The sequence below is a fragment of the Melanaphis sacchari genome, unplaced genomic scaffold, assembly GCF_002803265.2.
Source record: "Melanaphis sacchari strain LSU unplaced genomic scaffold, SCAv2.0 Contig44_pilon_pilon, whole genome shotgun sequence".
Taxonomy (NCBI): domain Eukaryota; kingdom Metazoa; phylum Arthropoda; class Insecta; order Hemiptera; family Aphididae; genus Melanaphis; species Melanaphis sacchari.
The window spans coordinates 2610335-2637873 of record NW_020271295.1 but is presented as its reverse complement, the minus strand read 5'-3'; the positions used below and the strand labels follow the sequence as shown (position 1 = coordinate 2637873).

The window sequence follows — 27539 nt, the reverse complement described above, 5'->3', positions numbered from 1 at the left end:
ATTTTTTAAAAAAAATTTTGTCTTTTTGTCTAGAAGTTATATATTCTTGAAAAAATATCTATTCTATATTTATCCGTTTTATCGAGCACAATTTGGTCTTAAAAATATTCCATAGTAATTATTAATTATTCAAAAATTTCACAAATTAGATCATAATTTTATTAAAAAAAACAATAAATTTCCTATGCATTAAATGTAAGAACATCACTAGTCACTACTGTCCATCACGCATTCTAGCGGATGCACTAATTTCGAACTCTGGACTATATTTTTCACTTTGAATAACCGTGTTCGATGTCCTTCCTCTATAAAAAAAATAGTGTTCATAATAAAATCCATGATAAGATTGATAAAAGTATAGATGAAATATAAAACGGTTTTTGTGGAAGTAACTAAAACAAAAATTTGTTTTATTGATTGTTTACTGATACAGCATATATTGAAGTTAATTCAATGCCAAAATAATTTGCAATGCTATTTGTACCTACATAATGCATTAATATTTTATATTGTATATTATCTATGGATTTGTATTAAAAATATATTATCAAGGATACATAATATATACACTAAGCCTTTTAGGGAATGCCAGAAACATTAGGTATACCGTTAAAAAGATTTATTAGTGATAGGTGTAAACCATAGACCTGTTAATATTTATAGGTCTAAGGTGCTTACATTTAACAGTTTTGAGATAAAATTATCATCAAAACTATTTTTAGTAAACTTTAATCGTACCTTCGTAAATTTTATTTACGAATTTATTTACTATAAATTTATAATAACTAATAAGTTTTAATTATAATATTTTAAATAATAAATTATAACAGAAAAATAATGTCGTTAAAAAATTAATTGAATCACCATTTTCTTAAGTTTCTTCAATCATACTTGAGATTAAGTTGAAACAGCACTGCATTGGTAATAATTACAAATATGTCAATGCAGGTAATGCCGATTACCTATTACTTATTAGTTATTACCCATCAATTTGGTATAACTTAAGGACCAAGGGTAACTAATAACTATACTTGATACTTCTCGTTTGAAATAAAATTGTTAAATTTTTGAGTATCATTTCCCCTTGTTTCAACAAACTTAAACTGGATGCTTTTATTTAAAAACATCTTTACACAAAGTAATATTAGTAGGTACAATTTTTGTTTAAGCTAGCGTATTATACCACTTATCAACCATTAACCAGATTTGACTTCATTTCGTCGTCTACAAAATATAGACATAACTTGTGGTCGGTTTTTTTTTTATTAAGTTGGCATGTCTTTAAATAAGTACCTAGGTATAGTTTTTAATCGTTTTTGATGAAAGTTGTATGCTCTTCATATTATCATAATACGTGGTTAGGTATGTTACTATGTTAGCTGAAATTTTATAGCACATGACGATTTGTCATTTTTAAATTTGCATTTATAATTGTGTACTTATTGGTAGTGTTTCTTGAAAAATGTCGGTACCTACTCAATAATTTCAACTAGGTACATAGTTTAAGTTCATGTATTTTCTACAAAATTCAAATCGGTAAGATAAAGTTATTACAATGATTAAAAAAAAAAAAAAAACTGTATCTAAATGTATTTTTAAAAATTAAATGATTTAGTTACTTGATGTTTATATCAAAAGTGATTAAAAAAAATCGAAAATATAATATTTATATTAAATATTAATCTTTCTTTAATTCATTCATATTATATCATATTATTAACCTCTGTGTTAACAATGCTTGATAAATCTCGATATAGGTACCTTTTTACTATAGATATACAGTGAAACCTCCACTAACGAATACCTCCCAATAGCGGACGTTGGGGAACGGGGACATTTTCACTACTTTTCAATAGGAAAACCTCCGAATAGCGGACTCTCCGAATAACAGACATTATTTTATTAGGGAATTCTTAAAATAATGGTAAATCCCTAATCATTATTTGAAAATAATACGTATTCACATACGTATGCACTTTCGTAATAATGTAATTACGATAACAAACTCGTTATGGGACGATACGATTACGACAAATTCGGTTATCGGTGAAGCGGTTATGTGTTATGACAAAAGTATGTCAGTTAATGACGGTTTTAGACGCGATGACTACATTATTTATAAACAAAGCTCACCGATTTTTTCAAACAAAAATAATTTAAAAATACATGAACATGATTTTGATTTTGATTGTAAAAATATAATAATTTACAATAAATAATAAGTAATAACATTATACGTACGCATATATACATACATGGTACATTATTATACAAATAGATTTCAAAAAATGTATCCCCTCTGAATAACGGACAAAATGTTGGTGACCAAGAGTGTCCGCTATTCAGAGGTTTCACTGTATTATATTATTACCGATCAGTATTTTTAGATAGATACAGATCTTCACTAAATATATTATGCAGCTCATTTATAATTAAACAAATAAAACATTAGCGTCTATATTTTTTTGTTAATTTATAAATCCCTAAACCATTTTCTTTTTAGCCTTTTTGAAGGATTGTCTCGTATATTATCGGAGTTGTATAAAAAGATCAACGGGCTTAAATGAATTTGCAAAGGTAGAGCAAAAGAATTTGTGATGATGAAGAGTGAAGACAAAGATGTTTTTACTTTTAAAACTATTTAGACATTTTAACTTCTTTTTTTCCGTGCAAGTTTGCTGGTTAATATATAGGTACATAAATTTTGATTCAATTATAAAAAAATATTTTGATGTTTATTTTTTGTAAAATTTCACTCTTATTTAACGTAAATGACTATAACAGTCTAACCTATAAATATATTTTAAGCAAATATACGAAATAAATGATAATTTAAATAATACGAATACTTAATAATGAAGATTATCAATCTAAAGTTTAGAAAATACATTTTAATGTGATACATAGGTATAAAATGTGTTGTAATATTAAATTACATTATGTGTGAATTTATAATAAACTAAACTAAATAATGGATTATTTTTAAATTAAAAATTATTATTAACATATACATTTTTAATCATTCTATTTAGTTGGTCATTATTAGAAACATACAGATTTTTATTAATAATGCATTATGTTTTTAGATTATTATTTATTATTTAGGTTAAGTTAAGAATTAAGATCCAATAGCTTTTTTCCATTTTTACTTTTAATTTTTAAATGCTTGACTGATTCATACCTTTTTTAAATCAATTTTAATTTGATTATCGTATGCTTAAATATTACGTATACCTAACTGTTTAATAAGATTAAATTTTTAAAATTAATTTTAATTTATAACTTCAACTTATTTTACAAATATTTTCCATGCATATTAAATCAATAATATTATATATTTACTAATGTAGTATACAGAAATATTCGTACACCATATTGTTGCTGTGCACCTGTGTCCATCGATTTTTCCACATACACAAAGAACAAAACTAAGTTTTAGTTCAGAGAATAAGGTAAATTATACATATGTATATACAGTAAAAAGCATAACAGAAATAGATAACTTATAATAAATTGTGGTGATTTTATAAACATATTTTAAACTGATGAATTTTAGAGAAATATCTATTACGATATATGCGTATTTTAAATTGATTTATCTGTAGTTTGTAGGTTAGTGAATAGTTAACAGATGGCAAAGTTAATTTTCCTTTATTATTTATATATTCATAAATTACTCACAGATTTCTAATTTCTAAATTGTTAATAATAACTAATACAAAAGAAATTTACAAAAATAGATTAATTGTTATATTACTTTATAACATAATTCATGAAATCATGTTGATTCAAACACAAATTTTATAAATGGTAGTGGCGTGTATTCTTATAGGCAAGTAAATCTGTTAAACACTGTATCAGTATTGAGTACAGAAATGAATTAACTACCTTGTATACCTGTGCAAAGAAACCCTATAACCTCTGCAATTTTCAAATCACCTACAATACCTGAATACATTTCAGAGTAAACCTACAAGCATATCACATTATAAATATAAAATATACTACGTTTGTATAAACATTCATCACACAATTCTCTTTGTGCAGTAGGTATTCCAGAAATTTAAAATATGGTCTTTTAAGTTTATTAAAAAATTTCAAAATGAAAAACTGGAGGTGAGTATGCTTGGTGAATTATCCTAGATATATGCTAATTAAATTTATCTATGCTAAAAATTGATTTTTTTAAATACCATCATTCCTTTTGCATGTTCAATTAGCGGTAAACATAGAAAGGCCTACCTTTAGTGTCTAAATCGAGCAATCCGTATTTTTTAATTATTGTAGTTCTAAATTTATTATATTATGTAATACATTAATAAATATACATTAAACAATATACATATATAATATATATATATATATATATATTTATTTATTTATACTTCTTTCTAGTATTATTAAGTTTTATTAAAAAATATGATAAATATTGAAACGTCAAAAACAGTAAACGCAATATAAAATGAAAGTTTGTTTACACATAAAATAAAAATTATAGCTTCAGATCTTTATACTTATATTTATTTTATTTTTTTTATATACCTACATAATTGATGTTTTATAAAAAAATTAAATTGAACAATTTTAATATCAAAAATTATAATTTGTAATAATCAATTGAATTATTTAGATAATAGAAGCGTATTTATCATTAATTTAAATTAGAATACTTAAAAAAAATAAATATTTTGTACACAATAATTGGATTTTAATTAAAATATTATTTTAGATCTATAGCTAGGTTCTACCTAACCTAACCTTGGTACGTACGTACACAGACTTTCAAATTTTCTATTTACATTTTCGTCATTATATGTTAAAAAATACAGCTGTAATTTTATATTTTATTTCCGTTCAGTTTAATCAAATGTAGGTACTTGTTTTTAAATTTTAACATGCACAATCATGTTTTTTTCTTTAGTAAAATAACGTATATTATATTGGTAGTATAAATAAATATTATATCCTCAGTTTTATAATTAAGAAATGAAAACTTAAGATCTATAGACTATAAGTAAAGAAGAATCATGAAAATGTGTGAATAGCTCATCTGAGATATTCCAAGATTGATGAAGGTAGTCATAAAACCATTCTTTTAAGCTTTTGTATTGTTTTATTTATTTTTTTGGCAGATGTGAACTTATATACTTTTTGAACAAACCAACGTTAATCTAGAAAGATTTTATTAATTCCACAATTAATGCACATAATTCGCATTAATTTTGAAATTTGCACAATTTGAAGCATTTCGAACAAGTTTTCTGAAATTATATTGGTTTGCATTTTATAGTAAAAAAAAAATATGTATAATTTTGAGTACATATTAGCCCGAATCAATCAAATTATTTTTAAAGATTTAAGAAGATATTTATTAATTATTTGTATGTTAACTTTTAAGCTTTAAAATATATTACGTTACACCACTTATAAAAGTTATACGTATGTTTTATTGAACCAATAATAATTTTTATAGTATTATGATTTATGGATATTTTGTAAGCTGTTCATAGTAAATAAATTTCAAAAATACAATAATAATTTTCAATCGAATATAAATTGTCTCCCAGCCTTAATATAGTAATGTAATATTTTTACTATACTAACGTATGTGCTTGAATAAACATGCAAATAATTAAATAGGTCGTAAAAAAATAATACAACTGAGTTTAATTAAACTTTAATATCTTATTGCTTTATTTTTAACAATCTGCTTGTGCAATGTGAATGGTGATTAATACAACCTGTGGAAGGTTTTTTTAGTAAAGCATATATATATATATATAATTATTTTAAAAGGCAATTAAGATGTTTTTAAATTTTTATACTCTTTTAAATAGAACCTAACCTAACTATATACTATGATGAGTGAATTTGAAATAGCAATGTTTTAAATTATAGGGCAATTATTAAAATGAAATTTATTGTTTTTAGTTTTCATCTACTTTAAACATGAATTTCAAAATCTAACGATCTGTTCAGACAAGTAATTTACAAATTTATACAAAATATATGTACTTATTTACAACATGTATTTTTATTATTTGCATAGGGTGTACACAGAGTATTGTCATAGAAAACGTTTGTACGAATAATGACACATAGGAAAATGGTTTTGTGGTTACTATTTTCATCAAAGAATACAAATGTCAAAACCAATACGAAAACTACAATAAGTATGTACATATATTTTGTAAACCTTTTTAATAATGTTAAATTGTAATCTGTAGTGGACTTCTTTGTGTGAGCATGCTGGGTTACACATGAATCAAAATTCATAAGTTTTATTATGTTATAAAAGACTTGTAGAAAATGAAAATGTAGGTACAAATCATTATAATTATGTACTTCATCAGATCATTCGATTAATCGGTTACATTTTAGTATATAACATGTCGTACAATAGAAATATATTTAAATACATTTTTCATTTTATGTTTAAGCTACCGCAAGAATTAAAAATAGTTTAATTAAAAAAAATTTACTTTATCTATCATATTTATTTCAAATTAAGGGAGTATATTATAATAGATATTAATACTAGTTTTTAATGCAACCAGAATCATTCAACGATTGGATAAACATCATCATATAATTTATAAATAACTAATAAAATAAAAAATGAGTTTGTAAAAAAAACATTTCTATTTTAAAATTTAAAACAGCAATATTTGATATATACATATTATTCTATAAGTGATGTATAAAATATTCTACAAGAAACGAAATCAAATACAAAAATTTTTAAACTTTTAGAAAACTTGCAGATTCGTTTATTTACGCTAGACTTTGAGAACGGATGTACAAAGTGATTCACCAATCATGCTCATTCCTCAATCCTCATGCAAATTTTGCCCTTTAATTAGTGCATTTTTTTCAAATTCCAATTTTTGCTATTTTTAAAGATCATATTTTCAAATACTTGGATTTTTATACTATTTAAAAAATATCTAGTGGTGATCTGATCTTAATTTATTTTTACTCAAATAAAAATCACCTTTATTTGTATAAATTAAAGATTACTTATTAAACATGTTGATGTATCTAAAAAGGAATTTGAATAAGAAGTATTTAAGTTATTTAATTTTGTGTACTATAAATAAGTTCGACATTCGTAGTATAGAAACTGTGATGATGAAGTTATATTATTTACCTAACTTTAATAAATACGATCAAGAAAAATAAATATGTATTGAATCAATAAATATTTTACAGTTTATAAAAATTGAATATGTAATAAGTACTACATTAAATATTAAATTTTTGTAAAATCAATAATCATTTTTAAAGATTATTATTCTTTATGTAATATAAATTTTAATAACACAGAAACTTTTGAATTTTGATTTGATACACATTAAAAAAAGCTTTTTATAGCCACAGAACACTTCTTAAATTATATAAAATAAAATTTAAGTATTTATATAGAAAGTATTTTAAATTACGAGTATAAGCTAAAAAATTAAAATGTTTATAAATTTATATTCAAACGAAAAAATGGATCTAAACAAGCTTGAAGAATTACCCTTGTATATCAGTTCACGAAGTCTAGTAAACTTATTCGTCTGTAATTTTTCAATCAGTTAAAAATGTGTTTAAATTCGATATTCAGTTTGGTTCTCTCAGACGTAACAGTTATAAACACAGGAACTACCATTATCCCATATTTTTTTTATGTTCTAATTATAAAAAGTTTGTATTCGATCAACTTACTACATTAAATACATTAGAGGCCAAGTATACTGTATAAAGATAACAAGTAGTTAATATCAATTAATAATTATCCTTACATGGTCTCTCTTTATCTTCAAAATCATCTTAACACTACGGAAGACTAATTTAAAAAACTGCAATTTAAAGTAAATTAAAATAAATCTACTTGTACAGTTGTACCACCTTTACTTTAAAATTAACCTCTTAATGTCCTATTATTTATGGTATTCTTATCACTCTTTCTACGGCATTATTAATTTCGGTACCTATAATAACTGTAAATTAATATTAAACTTGTGTTTAGTTTATTAAATCTAAGTGATATTAAAAAAAAAAAATAATAATATATTTAAGACATATGCTAAAATAATTTCTGTGTTAGTAACAACAATATACTTCCATCAAAATTATTAAATTGATAATAGTTTATGTATAAAATCTTTTAGTACCAATTTTAACACACGTATTTAACATAAATGATACAATATCTTAAAATAATTATTAATAAATAAAATAAATAATAGAAAGCGTTATTAATGGTTGGCTTCTTTTAACCCTAGTTTTTTTAGTCATGCCTATCCATTCGTATAATATACATGATTTTTATATTTAATTTTATATACACAACTTAAAAATATATATGTATACATTAATTGAATATTGTTATTTTTAATTTTAAAAAAGAAATATGTTTTATAGTATTATTCTTAAAAATAATTTTATTTATATAATATTCGATAATAGTTTGTCTGATATTTTAATCGATTTATCTGTTACACGGAAATAATATTTCGGGAGTTCAAATTAAAGCGGTTCATTAAAATAAAATAAATTTATCGAAACTGTTAAAGAAAAAAATAATCAACTTCAGTAAACATTATTGATTAAAACATATAGTAATGATAAATAAATATTATTTTTTTCATACTGTCAAGCTATCGAGAGCTTAGCTTATTTTATTATATGACTTAATATTATACTACTTAAAGCATTAAAATTCTAGAAAAAAATATTGATGTAGAGATCAAAGTATATTATTATCGTATTTAATTAAAGTATAATATATAATGTGTTTTTCCTTTACAATACATAAATATTAAATTATGTGAATATCATCATATGGGGTAATCTATTTAAAGCAAGACACTCAACATTTAGGAAAACACTAAAGCTTTTGAAAATATTTATTTTACAACATTTTTATTTCTAAGTAGAATATTATTTAGAGTATTTAGATTTATAAAAATAAAATTTCGAATACATAGACAATTTATCATTTAAAAGAATTTATTGTTTAGATAGACATGGAAGTGGAACAACATTTTGTGGGGTATCCCATTCTATTCCGTGCATACAAACTTTAATATACTTATAACTTATAAATTATTCGTTCAAAATTGATTTTTATAAAATTAGGGCCTCTAAAAATTTATTTACTTGCATATGATAAAGAAATTAAAGATTTACTTTTAAAAAAAAACATTATAATTATAAAGAATATTAAAAATCTTTTTATTAACAATTAAAATTAAAACAAAAAATATTTTCAAAAATGTTAATAGGTCTTGAAAGTTGAAACTATGAGTGTCTTATGTTTAATGGATCATAGACACGATATATATATATATATATATATTTATAATTTTAATGAGTTTGATGCACATATAATGATAATATGTTATAATTAGTTGTTTTATTTTACTAACGATGGTGATAAATGAAAGTATACATTTATGTACCGATTCTATTTAATTTTTTAATAGTTATTTTTCACGTACGCTAAGCCCATGACGCTAATGATAAGCTAAACATTTTGTTTTATGAGTAAAATATAATATTTCGGGAAACCGTCATCATGAGCAGCTGCCCGTGTTTTTTTCACAATATAACAAAAACAATCACAATAATAATAATAATAATAATAATAATAATATTAGAATATGATATATAATACATAATTCGTTTTAGTCGAGCATGTTGCGTTCAAAACTTTTCGTGCCGCGTATTACCCCATAGTCAGCTGCGACAATATTCCAAAAGTACAAAGCTCCCTTGCGGAGTAGCGGCGGGCTTTATATTCGGCATAGCACACAGCTGCCGCACAGCTCCGGTCACACGCGCGCTGTGGCACGTTACAAATTTTCCGTCCGACATGTGTGTTTTATATGCCGCGCACACGCCGCTTATGTCAAATGAGCAACGTATACACACACACATAAATATATGAGTGTGTGTATATGCGCATATGAACTTAACGATCTTAACCCGTTTTTAGTTGTTCTCTTAAATATAATATTATATCGCGTATGACGCATGTACTGTGTACATAACTGATATTGTCATTTGTCCCTCTTTATACATTATGAAAAAGAAAGGAAAAAAACGCACTCAAAATCCTCGAAATTGATAATTTGTTATCATGAATTTATTTCCGTTTTATGTATCCTGGTAAATGATATATTATTTAGTATTATATAATGTTTATAATATATTCTTACGTACAATTAAATAATTTTGATCTCTTTACCTATGAACTCAGGATAAATTAATAAATAACTGACCCAAGACTAATACGGCTAAAAATCTACAATTCTATTTCATATAGAAAAACAATTTTTGAAAGTTTTATAATCAATGAAAACATTAATAAGCTATCACAATGAATATAGTAAATAATAAAATGTTATTTAATTTACTAGTATATTTATTATTTATACATATATTATACTGTATACAAATATACTAGCTCACCCAGCCATACATTTTTGTTCCTGTTATAATCCGTTGAATTAGTACTATACTATTTACAAGATTCTTAATTGATAACATAAAAATTAAATTTCATACATGAGGTAAATAACGTTAATTTTTAACTACTTTTAAAAATTATTTTTATTATTTTAAATTTAAAAAAAAATATAATGTTACCCACGTTATCTTCTGTCCGTCACCCGTTATTAGTTTTTGCCAAAATTATTAATTAATACCTTAGAGTTATTTTTAGAGTTATAATTTATAACTTATAAATAAAATTATAACACAACATCAGGGCGCTCTATCCCAAAATCAAGCCAGTTAATTTTCTCTTCTCTTTCTTTTTTTCTTATATATCTTTGATCAAGATATGAACTATCCTATATTTTAAGTTTGACCAAATCACACACATGAGCAGAATCAAAATCAAAATAAGTTGTGTAGTTTTAGAGCACATTACACGCAAACCCGTTGTGTGCTTAATTTTTATACATAAAGAAATATATATATATATTTAATTAGTTGTTGGAATTAATATAACATAATAATTATGCGAATAGCATACTATTTCTTTTTTTCGAATCCAAATCGTAAACTATTTAATGAGGTATATTTTATACAGGTATCTATAAAATGTAGATCATAAAGTTTGATAGCAATCGAATGTAATGATACATTTATTTTAATATAAACAGTTTGTACTTTGTAGTGTATTATGACAATATTACGTGTATAAATGTATAATATTCTTGTAACTATCTTAAACCATTATTAATTATCATAATGATTTTGTGAGTAATCACTACTATTATATATTTAGTGGTTGTAAACTTTTTGACACCCCGACACTCAGATTTTTTGATTATTTTAAATTTATTTTTATATTTACTTAATGTATACATATATTAAAATATTTTCAATATTTTAGTGTGCCATGTGATACGAGTAAAACAATATGACGTAATAATTGAAATTTTAATATGTTTATTGGAATTATTGGAAATTCCAATTTATTTAATTACAAGTATGAAGAATTGCATTATTTTAACGAATTTCATAAAATTATGTTTTATCTATTTTTATTTCTTATTAAAAAATACTTTCGGTAAAATAAAAATTCTGTAATAATATTTTTTTCAACCAAACCAAAAAAGCATTATCTACTATATAACTTCTCCTGACATTAAAGTATATTTTTAAATCGCATAAGAAAACACTTAAATTTGAAAATTCAAATAAGTAATGGATGGACACGATTTTCTGTATAAAAGATTATTACTGTCAATATGTAAAATCTAGTTAGACAAAGCTCTATAAATTATTTGAGCTGGAAAACAACCCTCTATTTTTAGTATAACACATGTATAGTTTCATTTTTACTAGTTTGGTATTTAAGTATTTAACATGTACTATTATTATTATAATCCTTTGTAAATGTTAAATTATAGTTAATTATTATTAACAAACAACTGAATAGTTTATTTGATATTTTGGCAATGTTAGAAATGATACAAAATGTTTTATATTAATTACAAGAAATATGTGCCTGAAATTACTTTAAAATATTTTTATCGTGAATAATATTAATATTTAATAGTAAAATTTAAAGTAATTAAAAATTAAGATTTTTGTCTTTTTTTAAATTATTTTTTGTATATTTGGTAATTTTTATTACATTATATTAAATTTGCTTGTATCGGCTAAGTTAATCAGCTGATTAATTTATTAACATATTTTTGATTTCTCATTATAACTATTTACTGTTAAGTTTAATTAACTATTACTATTAATCATTATTTAATATTTATTTTATTTAAAATATTTACCATTGTATTTCTTTACGTTATTTAATGTTTAAATATTAGAACTTTGTTACAAAGTAAAGACCCCATTGAGTATTTTATTTCTGACACAAAAACGTATGAATGGTCAGGTTTTCTTTAGACTATACCGCAAATACTGAAATTTCACTGTTATTGTATTTCTTTAAAATTACAATACACTTTTAAACAACGTGAAATTTAAAAAAAAACATTATTTATCCAAATATAATGAAGCGTATTTCGATAAAAAAAAAAAAAAAACTTTTTACTGTAAAATCGATATTTTTTACGTTCGACGTTCCTATCAGAATTTAAAATACGTATATCATACATAAGACAACATACCTACATTAAAATGTCGATACTATATAACAATCGTTACATTTAATAAATTGATTTTGACTCACACTCACACGCATCTGTATCTATTTACTGAATTAGGTAATCACATATGAAAATGTGGTTAAGTGGTGACATAATACTTATTAGTTATTATAGCAAACCTTCGTATATAAAACATAATTGTATTCAATCGTAATAAATAATAACGGAAAGACTATACAAACAACTATTTATTTTATGTTCATAATATGTGTCGTAGACAGTAGCCAAGTGGCTTTTTCTCGAATAGTTAGCCATTTTATGAAATGGATACCGTTTATTTAACTTTAAAAAAAATTCCCTAAGTGAAAAATTTTTCATGAAATCCACGTAGTTACGCTTAAACTTGACATTGTGTAATATTTTTAATTATCTAGCTATACAAATATCATGGCACAATTTATTATATTATATTTTTTAATTTGTTTACTTTATTCTATTATTAATGTAAAAATATTAGATATATCATTCTTGTATAAATTATTTAATGGTAGTACTTCTTGCCCTCCACTTCTTAAATGTATTTCGTTTCACGTACCACAATACAACACTCTTTCATGTCCAATATTGCATATTAAAACTCACCGCATAGTCTATGAACAAAATAATTCGCTTGATAGACTCCTAACATTAGAAAATATATATAATTTTGATTTCTTTTTTAATAATCTGTCATATCTAAAACGGCATTATTTAAACCACTAGTATATCTAAATAGTAAATATTAGTAATTGAATTTTACTTATTATGTTTATAGTTTATTCTATGTATCAAATTTATATAGGTAATACTATTTTACTTTTTAGATTATTTTTGTAATACAAAATTCTGTTAAATATATTACAAATTTATAAGTTCTATACTTAAGCCTATCAGATGTTTATTCAAAAATCAATAAATAAATGAATTAATATTATTGGTATTATTTTATCTTACAAGAGGAGCATCTTTAAACATTTTTATCTTTTCCATGTACATAGTGCGTCATTTCTAATTGTATATTATATATATGTTAAATTAATATAATATCTAATATATATATAATATAATAACTAAATTTATAATGAAATAATAAAAATTAATTTGTAATAAAATATTTAACAAATTTAAAGATATTTTGTGAAAATATTTACATGGTAATAAAATAATAACGTTTAATTACTAGTTTGTGTGTGAAAATTAATATGATATAGGATTTTCAAAAAATTGTTGTAAAAATAAAAATGAAGTATAAAGTTAATACAAATTGGATGGTTGTGAAATTCGTAATGGTAAATTTTAGCGTTCATCAAGAGAAAAGTTGTCCACTTTATGATTGTTTTTCTTATATGAGAAAGTATAAAAAAATAGTTTCCTACGATTAATTTAATTAGTAATCATTACATATAATTTTTATATGTATGGACAATATAACAAGGAAAAATTTAAATTAAATTTGAATTATTCCTGTAGTTGAATATTAACGAAGATGAGTAGTATTATAGGTACTTAGTTATGCACGTTACAACATTATATTAGTTACATAGATCCAATTTATTGATTTTAATGCTCAATTTATTTTACCTATTATCTATATAATGTTTATATTTAATTTTAATATCTACGTCATCCACACCGAAATGCCTTCATTGGAAGGTTTTTTCGTTCCAGCATATTATATTAAATTAGTAATATCTTACAACACATACAATTATTGTAAAAATATATTTACAGATTGTGTAATAAAAAATTAATTAAAAAAAAAATATTTATGTAATATAAAGATGGCATAGGTCTAAACCAGAAGTTAAATAATTATATAATATTTAGATTATTTTAAATTTCAAAATTTAATTTGGTAAAACCATACATATCCATATTAAATTATATGCCAAAGTATTATAAGTGAAACAAGTTGATTTAATTTCAGTTAGGTAAATAATATGTAATAAATATTAGAGTATCTATAATTGATGTATTTATAAAAATAAATGTTGTTGAAATAATGGATCAATTAATGATCACATACTCAGTATGTTTAGACCACTTTATTTCTAAAATAACTAGGCAAGATGATTATTATGTACTTTAATTAAGTGCATAATTATTATGTTTTGACTAAATAGATATTCGTTTGGGGTACTTATAGGGTATACATAGTAGGTAATAGGTATACGAGTAATTATTTAAATACTAAAATAACCCATTATATACGTATATATTAATATAAATGATGAAAAATAAAACGCAATTATTAAAAAATTTTTTTTTTTTTGAAATTGAATTCTGTATTGTATATTATCTGCCCCTCAAGCGCAAAGCTTGTGATATCACTATTTGCGCTATTGCTCGTTCAAAGCTATAGGTTTTATCTGTACCTACCCTAAACGTCGTCGGGTCAAATAATATTGTATTCATAAAATTATATAGCTGGACACTATGCAGCATTAATAATAATATTATAACGTGCATACCGTACACACAAATAATAATAATTATTATTATATACAGACAACTACGATGTGACGACATTCATCGGCCGGCGGGTAGAACGGGCTTGATCGTGCATGTGACGTCTGTGATAAGCGCTTTTCCAAGCGCCGCGCGCTATATACTTCCCATCGTATACGTCGTACACAATATGCGTATATCAGTGGCTCGGCAGGCTGCAGTGGTTGGGTTGTGTACACACACATACACTCGTTTATCACGGTAGTGGTAGTAGTGGTAGTTTTGATAAAATCCCGCGGTTTTAATTAACAATGTCAATGGCAGAGGTATATACTGATATTATATACTATATAACGAGGTACATATTTTATATATATATAATATATATATATATATACACTGCGTGTCTACGTCTGGACCGGCTGCCGTTTTCGAGAGAATGAGAGAGGGTGAGAGTGAGCGAGCGTAAGTGGGCGAGAGAGATGAATGACTGAGGGGGGATGGGGGAGGATTGGAAAGGCTGAGAAATGAAAATTATTTCGCCGCTGTTAATATAAAATAATATACGCGTGGTGTATTATACACGTCCCGTCCGCGTCGGCGCGCGTCGTGCGGCAAAACTTATCGTCCGTATATATGCGGTGTGCGCGACAGCGTCCCGCGGGTCGCCGCCGCCGTGGACGGACAGCAGTCGTGGCGGCATTACGCGCCCCGACACCGTGTACGCCGGTAGTTACGAGCACTTTCACCGCCGCCAACGCCGTCACCACGATCTCGGACCACAGCAACAATACACATCGCTATAAGAGTCTCGTTCAGTCTCGACACTCGTAAGTCTTCTAAACCATATAACGTAATCATAGTAATATTATTATTATTATTATTATTATTATTATTATTGTTATCATCTTAATTTTACACGTGGGTATGTAGATATGGAGAGGATATTATACCTATATAGTTACCACGAAGACATCGACGGCGATGTGTACTCGTTTATTAAGATCCTACCGCATAAATCCGTTGATGGGTAGGTAGGTACGTGGGTGGGTGGGTGGGTAATTGAGTTTTATGGTGGATTCGCGTGTTTCGCTGTACACAGCGCCAAAATATATTAACGTGCAAGGCGTTTGAACAGGTGTCTGTGCGATGTTATTGTAACAAGTGTCGGACGACGGTCGTGCGGTGGCGGAGTGATGTCGGTGGAGGGAGGGAAGAGTGGAAGAAACGAACGCAGCACGTGCTGCTGCTGGCTCGCGGTATACAAATGCGCCAATTGATCAAACTCGCAGCCGCGTACCTGTGTCATGATAGGGACGGTAAGTTCAACTGAGTCAGTGAGGTCTTTTTACGCACATCAAAAATATAAGAACAGTCACTATCATAGTTTTTGTTTCCGTTACTAACTGCAGTTGAAGTCCGTCCGCCGACCGTCACTGTCATAAAATCTCACATTTTTGATATAGGACATACGCTTAGGGTATATTCATATAATATTATCGTAATATCGCATAGGTACAGCGTTAATATCAATTGATAATTTTATGTATCAAACCATCGGGACACTATGAGGGCCAGCGGTTTTCAAAGGTTCGATTCGTTCGCGATGGATAATAATTGCAGCAACGCACGCTGGCAGGTGAGATCTATTTTACGTATTTTATTTTTATTTTTTATTGTTCATTTCCATTCCACCTGTAGTCGGCATTTCGAAGTCATCGTTCGATCACTATTCGTTTATGTATATCAGGGGTACCCAGTCCTCTCAGTCACCCACCTTCGAAATTTTAGAAAATATAAATATGCTTTTATTGTTCTACGTACGTATTATGTAAACCATAACTATTTTTCAAAATTGTAATTTGTATGAAAGTTGCTGAAAAAGTATAATAAACAATATTATACCCATAGTATCAGTATATCAAATTTATGATGAATCCTAATTTTAACTGTTATAAGCCTAAGTAAAATCTAAGCACATTCTAACTATTATTTTTATAACAAATTGCCTTTATTTAATACTTTTATATTCATATTATCGAGGGCCCTAGAGAAAAGTACTGTTTGCATCGGTTTATCTGACACTGTTTTTATCTTCTACAGTCGAGCCAATACAGTGAAACCGAGCATACAAATAACTTATCTCCTAAATACATTAACTTTGTTAACATGTCGATATTATTTTTCTATCTATTATGTTTAAAACCTTATTTTTAGGAAGCACTGCGCGCAATTGTTGCTTGTATTATCGTGACGACGAAGTTGCGCATAATATTATTGTGTACACTACTTAAGCATTTCATTTAAATTCTCCCTTATTATCACCAAATTTACTACCTATACTCATTGTCTATGGTTTAAATAATCTAAAGTGTTAAATCACTTAAATTGTTAGCTTAGGTTTATGATTATAAAAGGATTATAGGTAATATTTGCTTGCCGACTATCCATTTAATATAATAAATTGATTGTACTAGGATTGGCCTTGATATAGTACAATGTTTATTAATTTATATTCTTTTAGTAAAGAATAATGACATTGCTTATATCTATGTACAGACTATAAATTATATTTGAAAATATCAACAGCAGAAATTAAATTTTAATCAAATCTTGATCTTTATTGACTCTACTACGATGAGCTGGTATTCATTTTATAAATTTATGGGTTTATCGTTTACACAGCTCATTATTTTTAATTACATTTATGTATTAATATTAAGTTTAGTAATATTTTAGATGTTGATACCGGTATTTTATATTTTTTATCGTCGGTACTTAGTATGATGTTTTTGATGATAATATCGAAATGTGGTTATTTCGGTGAATCTAAAACCATTGTTGTATAAATATATCTATATTTAACCGATGATTTAAATTTATATTAATTATAATTTAAAATTCAAAAATATATTTCATTATATTTGTCTCATATTGGTTGATAAAATATAATAAAAAGTAAAAATATATTATATAACTAATAAAAATAAAGCTAAACAAAATTAATTTATACTAATTGAATATAATTAATTTCACTAATCCGTTTTTATTTATTTAAAGTTTTATTAACTATTTATTTTTTTTAAATTTATTAAAATTAATCAATTTTAAACTATAAAATATGTAAATAATAATGATAATTAATTATAGTTTTTTTAGTAGAATAGTATTTCTCAATTTAAATTCTAATTAAAAATAATAATTACATTTAAAAAAAATAAAATGTATTCTATGGTCTAATGGAAATGCTAAATATTGTTGTTTCTCTCATGAGTTGGTAACATGGTTGGTACGATATTTCTGGTAATATATATTTACAGACGTTACCATTGCATGATATTTTCGGTGTAATAACTAAAATAATTAATGAACCATGGCATGAGTAGTATAATTAACGGTCAGCAAAGGGAAAGGCCACGGAAATTTAAAATTCTTGCCCAATATTCTTGAAATAGATTAGACTCCGAGAAAAAATAATGAATATTGAAGAATTAATTTTTTTTTGGTAACAAATTTGTTTTTATCCCCATGTCAACTTTAATAATTATGAGTAGGTACTACTAAAATCATACTCTTATAATAATACATTTTTTTTAATAGTTAATAATACTCTTATATAGATAGTAACTTATAATAATAAGTATAGGCCATAATTTTTTTTTTATATCATCTAAAATATCTTAAAATATTGATAAAATAAAAAGTTATACATCTGTAGTATTTTAAAACCAATTAAATGATCCAATGTCTTAGGTCCAGTTTACATGTTATACCTACCAAAAACAAATTTTAGGGGCTCATTTATTATTTTTTAGAAGGATTTGAATTTTTATATTATTTTATGGTTATTTTTATTCTCGAATACCGATTACTGGTATATCAAAAATAGTACCATTACCATCCCTAATAAATAGACAATTACGATTCGCCTCAGTCACTCATCCGAATTTTTTACTACGAAATTTATTATCTGCTTAACGCTTGTTGCATTTTAAGTTATAAAATTCAATCACAAACAAATAAATAATATAATACATCATAAATCATTAATATTATTCATTAAGGCTTCGATCTTATTTTATTTAAACTGTGTGTTTAATATTATAATATACCATTTTACATTATATTATGATATGTATGTTTGTGGCAGCACGATGCGAGTGGCGCGGCGTTGGGAAAGTTATACGCGCTCGCCCGACATGTCGTAAATGTATAGCTGGTGAATTAATAAGGATGATTTAATATTTGTATTAGAAGTTTTTGTTTGTTTGTACAACATGTTTTTGTATTTGAATAACATCAAAATATTATTTTTCGATTAATCATCGGTATTAGCGATTATAGGTCAAACTGAAAAATATTTCTTTTCGAAATTGTTGCTATTTAATTTTAAGACTTTGAATATGCCTCCTCAAATACATAAAATCTTATTTATTTTGAATACATTTCCACATTTATGTAAAGTACTATTTTTAAAACATTGTATAATAAGATTAATATACACAATATATTATGTAATTTAACTTTACTGTTTTCTATTTAATTTGAGCTTTAAGGTGTCAGTTATATAAAATCTTGACCTAATCATAAAATACGATTTTACTTAACATAGTTTAATATTGACTATTGTGATTACCTACTTGTATGTTTATTCAGCAATTTTTTAATAACTCTGTTTTCATGTAATATGAAAAAAAAATTTTAAATGGAAAATATTACTACCGAAAAATGACAATTGAATTATAATATCTCTGTGAAGTCTGCTTAAATTCAGATATAAGCATTTTTACGATAAAGAATTTATGGTTTTTTGTAAGAACATTATTGTTATTTGTTGTTGAAAAAAATAAATACACGTTATAACGTAACTTGGTTGTTGGTAGTAGAGTCTTACATATAATTATAATGTTATAAAAACTGATAAAACTCTGTCCTCTATATCTACGCGTTATAATATGTTATAGGTACATTGTTATCGTTTCTGTGGACAATAAATATTAATTATTTATCTTTTGACTTGTATACGCGCGTGTAATTTTCACATAATATGTTATATAGAGAATAAGTATAGTTATTTTTTTCGTTCATTCAAACCACGTGTTTTTCGGTAAATTGTGTAACGACAAAGGATTTACCGACCGATATTAACCCCGAAGAGCCAGAATTAATTCATATATATACTAAACTGGGTGATTATTTTATTGAACACTCGTTATTTCAAAATCTGTTCACATTTTTGATAATATTTTTTTTATATAATTTCCAGTCAAAATAAAACAGCATTTTTTAAATATTTTTTATTGTTATAATTTTTTTATTTTCTTACTTTCTTGAATGACAAAATACATTTTTAATTTCATATAAGGAAGCAGAATATTTTTCTGAATATTTTGATACATAAAAATCGAAGTTTAGATGAGTAGTTTACGAGTTATTAGTATTTAAAATTTAGTTAAGTAAAGTAGTAGACCAACATTTTGCGGAAATACCCATAAAAATCGAAATTCAGGCGAGTAGTTTATGAGTTATAAATATTTAAAGTTTAGGTGAGAGAAGTAGTAGACCAACCATTTTGCGGTGGTACCATTCTACACTGCTACGAAAACTTTAAATACCTACTTATAACTCGTAAAATACTCGTCTGAATTTCGATTTTTATGAATCAAAATACTCAAAAAACTGTTCTGATTCTGAATATGAAAATAATGTATGTTTTATTCATAAAAGTAAAAAAATAAATTAAAAACTATAATGATAAAAAATATATAAAAAAAAAATGTTTTTTATTTCGTTTGGAAATGATGTAGTGACCACCATTTCATGATGTAAAAAAATATTTTCAAAAGCACAATAGATTTCGAAATAATTAGTGTTGTTCAATAAAAGAATCACCTTGAAAATATAAATATAAATAGGTATATACATTATTTAATACTAATAATTTTTATATTATCGACACACATATATACTATACACACATAATTCATAATATATAAAATAGTATAATTTTACATCACGTTCATCTATGTTTGTACTTTTCAGTTACCTAAGATAAATTTCTCTTCGTTGTATTGCAATTTGTTCGATTCTATTCATTATCAGAATATAACACATTATATTATTATATTAAACAGATTTTATTATTATCGGTTCGATTTGAAAAGTATCGACCCGATACGCGAAGCCGTCGCAACCATCGTGAAATAATCCGCCGTGGAAGAGTGTGCAGGCGGTGGCATGCGGCGGCGGAGGACCTATCCGTTGTGTGTATATAGTCGCCGGTCGATAGAAAACATGTGTCCTTTTTTCCATACTGACAATTTCCGACTGCCGCCGACAGCTCACACATACACACACATATACACACGAATACGGCGACCGAATTGGGGCGGTTGCTCACAGCTGGTTAATGTTTATCTAATAATACACATCGGCACAAGAAAATGCGGTCTCGAAGGAGCTTTTTCCACGCTGCTTTTGGTCGATATTACCGCCGTCGTCGTATTCGTAATGACGATGATGATAATAATAATAATAATAATAACATATATATTTATATATATTGTGTAGACGACTGCTACTCGCGTGTTACGATGATGCGTACCGAACGAATTGCACCAGGCGCACGTTAGATATATAACTACGTGGAGGACGCAATACAACCGAGGTTTTTCATTGACTTATTTTTTTTAACGCAATGAATCTAAAGATATTTATTAAACTGCTAAGACTTTCGATAATTTTTTATATTTTGCAAGGAAATAAAAACATTAATCGAAAAGTCTGCTGTGCTTTAAATCACCATTATACGTATTATACAAAACTAAACCAAATGCTCTTTTACACTCTTCTTCGTCGATATTAAAAAATACTGCCACTACCATACAGTTATTTGAAATAATATGAATTCTAGAAGCTAAAATAACATAAGAACTACACAAAAAGCATAGAATTCTACAGTTCTAAAATTGTCAATACTATATGATTATAATACACGTAAAGCTACCCACCAAAACATCAAGGATACAATCTATTAAACTTTTGCTCAAAAGATACTCTAGCTTCTTGCGCTTCATTTATGGAAAATCACTCAACCATATAGTATTAAAGGTTGTCAAATCCACAAGGACTTTGTCCCAAATTTTCAGCAAAACCATACCTAAAACATAAATCTTTCCGTTGTATCAAACCGTTCTACCGATAAATCTCTCAGATAATTTTCACACCACCATACTCACAAGTTATTATATATAAATTATAATAGCACATCCGTTGAACACTAACAAGATTAAACATCTCTAGATATTAGAAAATGTAATATCCTAAGCGATTTTATAATATGATTGAGATCAATGATTATGTTTGAGATTTTCCTCATAACCACTATTGCAGATATTATAAATACTTCATCGAAAAAATGCGTTAAAACAAACTAGTTATTAATTATTTTTCTATCTTCAAATGTGGGACAACAATAATACCAAACCAATTATATTAATTAATTATACATGAAAAGATAAAAAATTCCCGTGAAGTATCGTCAATAGATATATTTTTCGAATCACTTATATAATATATGTTATTGTATTTGTTATTGTGTAAATTATACACTTTCAAGTCTAAAACGAATTCAATAATATCTGTTGAATATAGAAAAAATACACATGAAAAAACAAAAATCGGGTAGGTATCTGTAAGGGATTTCTATGTACTTTACTTCATCAATACAGTCATATCGTGTGCTTTTCAAATCATGCGTAACTAGAAATATCGATTACATATTTAAATAAGCGATTTAAATGGTTTAAAAATAATAAAACTACTTGAAATTATAGTCGTATTATGTGTTTTATATTTTGCATAAGTATAAAAAATTGAATCAAAAAGATTTTATTTTCATAAATCAAAAAAAATTCTTGATTTTGAAATCAATGTTCATTTCACTAGTTTATGCATTTTATGGTTACAGTTTATGTGTTTATGAATAATTAATTATTATAAAATATATCAAATCTTTTAAATTTATACCATTAACAAGATTATTATACGTTTTGAACATCCTTAATAGCTTTTACAAAATATATGCTTCAGTTTCAGAACGTTTTATATTTTATAATTTTATTTTCCAAAAATAGAATCTTATTATCACTCTTCTGACATGAATCTGAATCACACAAATAAAACCGTTAAAAGAATTATTTTTTATTATTATTTGACACTATTTTATTTATATGATCAATTATTATTTACAATATTTTATTGGAAACACAAAATTATTTAAAACTAGTTACAAAACTTTGTAATTGTGGTTCAGTTTGTAATGTTACTAACGTACTATTTTCTACAGTATTTAATGATATTTTTTATGACATATTTAGTATTTCTTCTATATTCCAAACAATATAGTCAAGGTTATCACTACCTTGAAATTAAAACCCTAATTATAAGTGTATTTATAAAAAAATCAGGCTCCATTAGCAAAGATATTTTTTAAAGGTCATTTTTGACATTCCGGGAATTTTTAAAATAAAATTTAATGATACTTTAATATAGATATATTTTTGTAATCTTTTTAAGATGACTATCAAATATTTTTTCCTTACTCCTCAAATACTTAAATAATTTGCTGTATGTTACTACAAGATAGGTACTACTAATATTTAAAAGAAAAATCAATCATACATTAAAATAAAAAATATTGTTATGAATTATTATTATAAATTATTTTGAAATATGATGTTTATTCAAATATATTTATAACTGTTTTGATGTAATAACTGATATTATGTATGTATATTGTATAAATATAACTAGTAAATAGTTATAATACAGTATTATATAATATATATGTGGTAATTATTTTACCAAACAATACTCATAATTTCAAAATGTATTTACATTTTTAAAAATATTTATTTTATGTAATTTTTAATTTTAAAATAAAATAGTATATTTAAATATTTTTACTTTTTTTTTTTAATGATAACATACACATTAAATTTTATATTTTGAAGCAGAATATTTTTCGGAATATTTTGATATATAAAAATCGAAATTTGGACAAATAATTTAAGAATTATAAGTACTGAAGTCTTAAAATGTAGGTAAATAATATTCAAATATTCCGAAAAGTATTCTATTTCATGACTGAAATTAAAAATGTATATGATCTTTTAAAAAAAGTTAAAAATGGTTAAAAATTTGAATGTTAAAAAATATTAGAATACTTCTTTTTTTTTTTTTTTTTTTGACTAGAAATTATGAAAAAAAAATATTGTCAGAAGCGTTAATATATTTTAAAATAATGAATATTCTTCGATAAAATAAATTACCCAGTAAATATATTATACTAACATTACACGTACATAATATATATTATATCTACCTACTATAGAAATTGTATTATAATATATCTAACAACATTTACAAAAAATAAATATATTTTATCTGAGGTTGACATGCTTTATTAGTATACTTTAATTGGATTTTCATATGATTGAAATATTGTGTTTCAGCTTGATAATAGTATGCTTTGATCGTTTAATAGATGTATATATTCAGTAATTTACAGAATATACCTAGTATACCTCTAAAAAGTATTTTATACATTTCTTTTTCAATGTTTCATTTAATATAAAATGCATAAGTTTTCAATTTTTTATGAAAAATCATAAATATCAGTCTCTTTCAATGTAAAACATTAAATAAAATAAATTTAAAAATTACATATTAAATAAAAGTTTTAGTATTTTAGTTATGATCATTTTAAATAAATTAAAGAAAAATTGGATTCAGAAAAAAATCATTAATTTTTCTCAATACAAAAATATTTAATAAGGTAAAATTTGTATATTTTGTATATTTATAATGTGTACGTATAAGCTGATTAGATTGTAATGTAGCTTACCTGTGGGTTGGAGTCCATAATATCAATTAATAATGATTAATGATTTGTATTAATTAAATGATTAACTAAATCGTACATAATATTCTGTTTTAAGTGTTTCAAATATTTTTTTCTTAAGTTATTCGACTTGGCCATATAACTTTTATATTTTTTCGAAACCTAATAATTTACTAATTATTGTGTTAATTTTTTCAGTTAATGGAACCAAAAATGATAAAGGAAGAAGCGATTGAACGGGATTCTGGTATTCTCACAGATGAAACAGTTATAAATAACAACAATAACAAAGAATCCGCATTCAGAATTCACATTCGTAAGTATATTTTTAAGTTTATCTTACATTTTGTTACTGCCCCAAGTATTATTATTATAAGTTTTATATAGAGAATATAAAAATAATTTTAAGGTTATGGTGTACACAGCTGTAGTACATATATATGTTAAAATATAATATATAGGTTAGGTGCATTTTACAGTACGCCTAGTAGATAGTAATACTATATAGCTTTACATTAAAACTTGAACATCTGTCTGTCTATTCAGCTATTTGTAAAATTGTCAATCGTCAAACTTTAATCTCGACACCGTGTGTAATATAATAATTATTTTTGATTTAAAAACATCGATTAGAATTGTTATATTTTTAAAATTATTCTGAATAGATTTTTTTTTTCATTATAATTAAATTAAGGCTGCAACGTCATGGGTTAATCTGAATACATTTCAAAATAAATATAAGTAGAGTAACAAACTTAAAGAGAGTTGTAATTTATGCTATAACTAATAACTAGAGTATTATATTTTAATGTAAATATAAATAATTTAGAAATTTTGCTTTTGTTAAGAATTCCATGAATTTTTTGATGTTGTTTTCGTTAAATGGAATTCTGTCTAATAAAAAAAATTGGTTAAATATTGTTAAAAATGAACGTGCATGATATCATTTTATTATCGATGTTTTTACGGTAAGTTTTCGTAATAGTTTTGAGATTACAGTCTACTTTTCAAATTATATTTTTTGAAGTTTCATAATAGGTGCCTAATATCTATATGTTTGGTTTTCAATATAATATGAAAAAATATAAATAAATAATAAACATTTATAGATGTATACTTATATATATTAAACACGAAACTTTTAAAACACTTAATCTACCTGAAAAAAATGTAGGTACTTGTAGAGTATATAAATAAAACTTTTAATTGTTAAACTTACAATACTATGGATACTTAATTTCTCATTTTTGTCATTGTTTTTATTTAAACCAATAAATTCATAGGCTATTGGCTATTACTTATTGAACTTAAACTTTAAAATAAAAAGGATCATAGTATTTGAATAATTCATTGGCGATGATAAGATTTATGTAAAGGTCCAAATATAAAAATAAGGATAAACAATATTCACGAATATGTTCGATATGTTAGAAGTTAGATACATCGTCGTACATAGTGTATTATTTATATAGATACAATTTTCCATTTTCATTTTTGATTTAGAAATCATATATTTTATGGGAGCTTATTTTAATTTAATATTATAAACATATACACATGAATAAGCATTAAATATTAACCAGGATATATAGTTACAATAATATTTTGATGTAAAATCATTCTTTTCTTTTATGATGTTAAGCACTTGTAAAATTTTGGCAAATGAAAATATATGTACATTTGCGTAAAATATAAATAATATATATATATATATATATTTCATACTCTGCTCAATTATTATTAAAATTAGGTTTTTCTTATAAATTAAAATAATGATAAAAAATAACAAATTATATTGAAAATGATAAACGACTTTAAAAGTAAATTGATAAATAATCAAGGATATTATTTTGCTGTATTAAATAAAAGGATTCGAGTGTATCCGCTATTGGAAATGTCGGTGTAATATTTGAATTTAATGGTATTTCACTGTATACGTAAAACGATTTTGGGTGAAATAATTGTATACATTTCTATTTCTAATGGTATTTTATAATTATTTATGGAACTTCTATAAAAATTTATTTTTATGTTATTATGGATTAATAATCTAGATTGAATAAATCTTTACAAAGAACATCGCATATATTATTGTCATAATATTATTAAAATATTTTAAAATCAATTGTCGTAAAGTAGAATAGTGTGAATAAAATTGTGGTGGTATAAATAACTTAAAATTAGACTAATTATTTTGAAAAATATACGGTAACAAATAACAATTAATAATATTTCAAGTTTCTACAGTTAATACTTTTTGAATTACAACTAATTTCATAAAAAAATCATTGACATTATTTAATTGATCCCCTCCGCATGTAAAATCCATAAATAAAATTATGTGATTAATTATTAAATACTCATATTAGTCGTTTTAATTTGCACAACCTATCTTGACATTTCCACATCACTCCTTCCTTCACAAAATAATGACTGGTTCAGCAACACCAGCCCCATTTACCAACCATAGTAAACACTAAACACAAACATTCGCGATAAAGTATTTTATACCATTTGTTTTCAAATCAATTTACAAT

The 27539-nt window shown here is 24.8% G+C and overlaps 1 protein-coding gene across 2 annotated transcripts in view; it reads left to right on the top strand.

The window, feature by feature from the left end:
* Positions 1-15771: 15771 nt before the first annotated feature.
* The window catches only part of LOC112598009 (protein CBFA2T1), a 42975-nt gene continuing 31207 nt past the window's right edge, over positions 15772-27539 (top strand). The window contains exons 1-3 of one of the 2 annotated variants that reach the window (XM_025344305.1): positions 15772-15928; positions 16614-16737; positions 25201-25318. In XM_025344305.1, coding sequence (XP_025200090.1) covers positions 16666-16737; positions 25201-25318 — 190 coding nt within the window. In that variant the 5' untranslated portion in view covers positions 15772-15928; positions 16614-16665. The remainder of the gene's footprint in view (positions 15929-16613; positions 16738-25200; positions 25319-27539) is intronic. The other variant, XM_025344306.1, reaches the window with a different exon arrangement.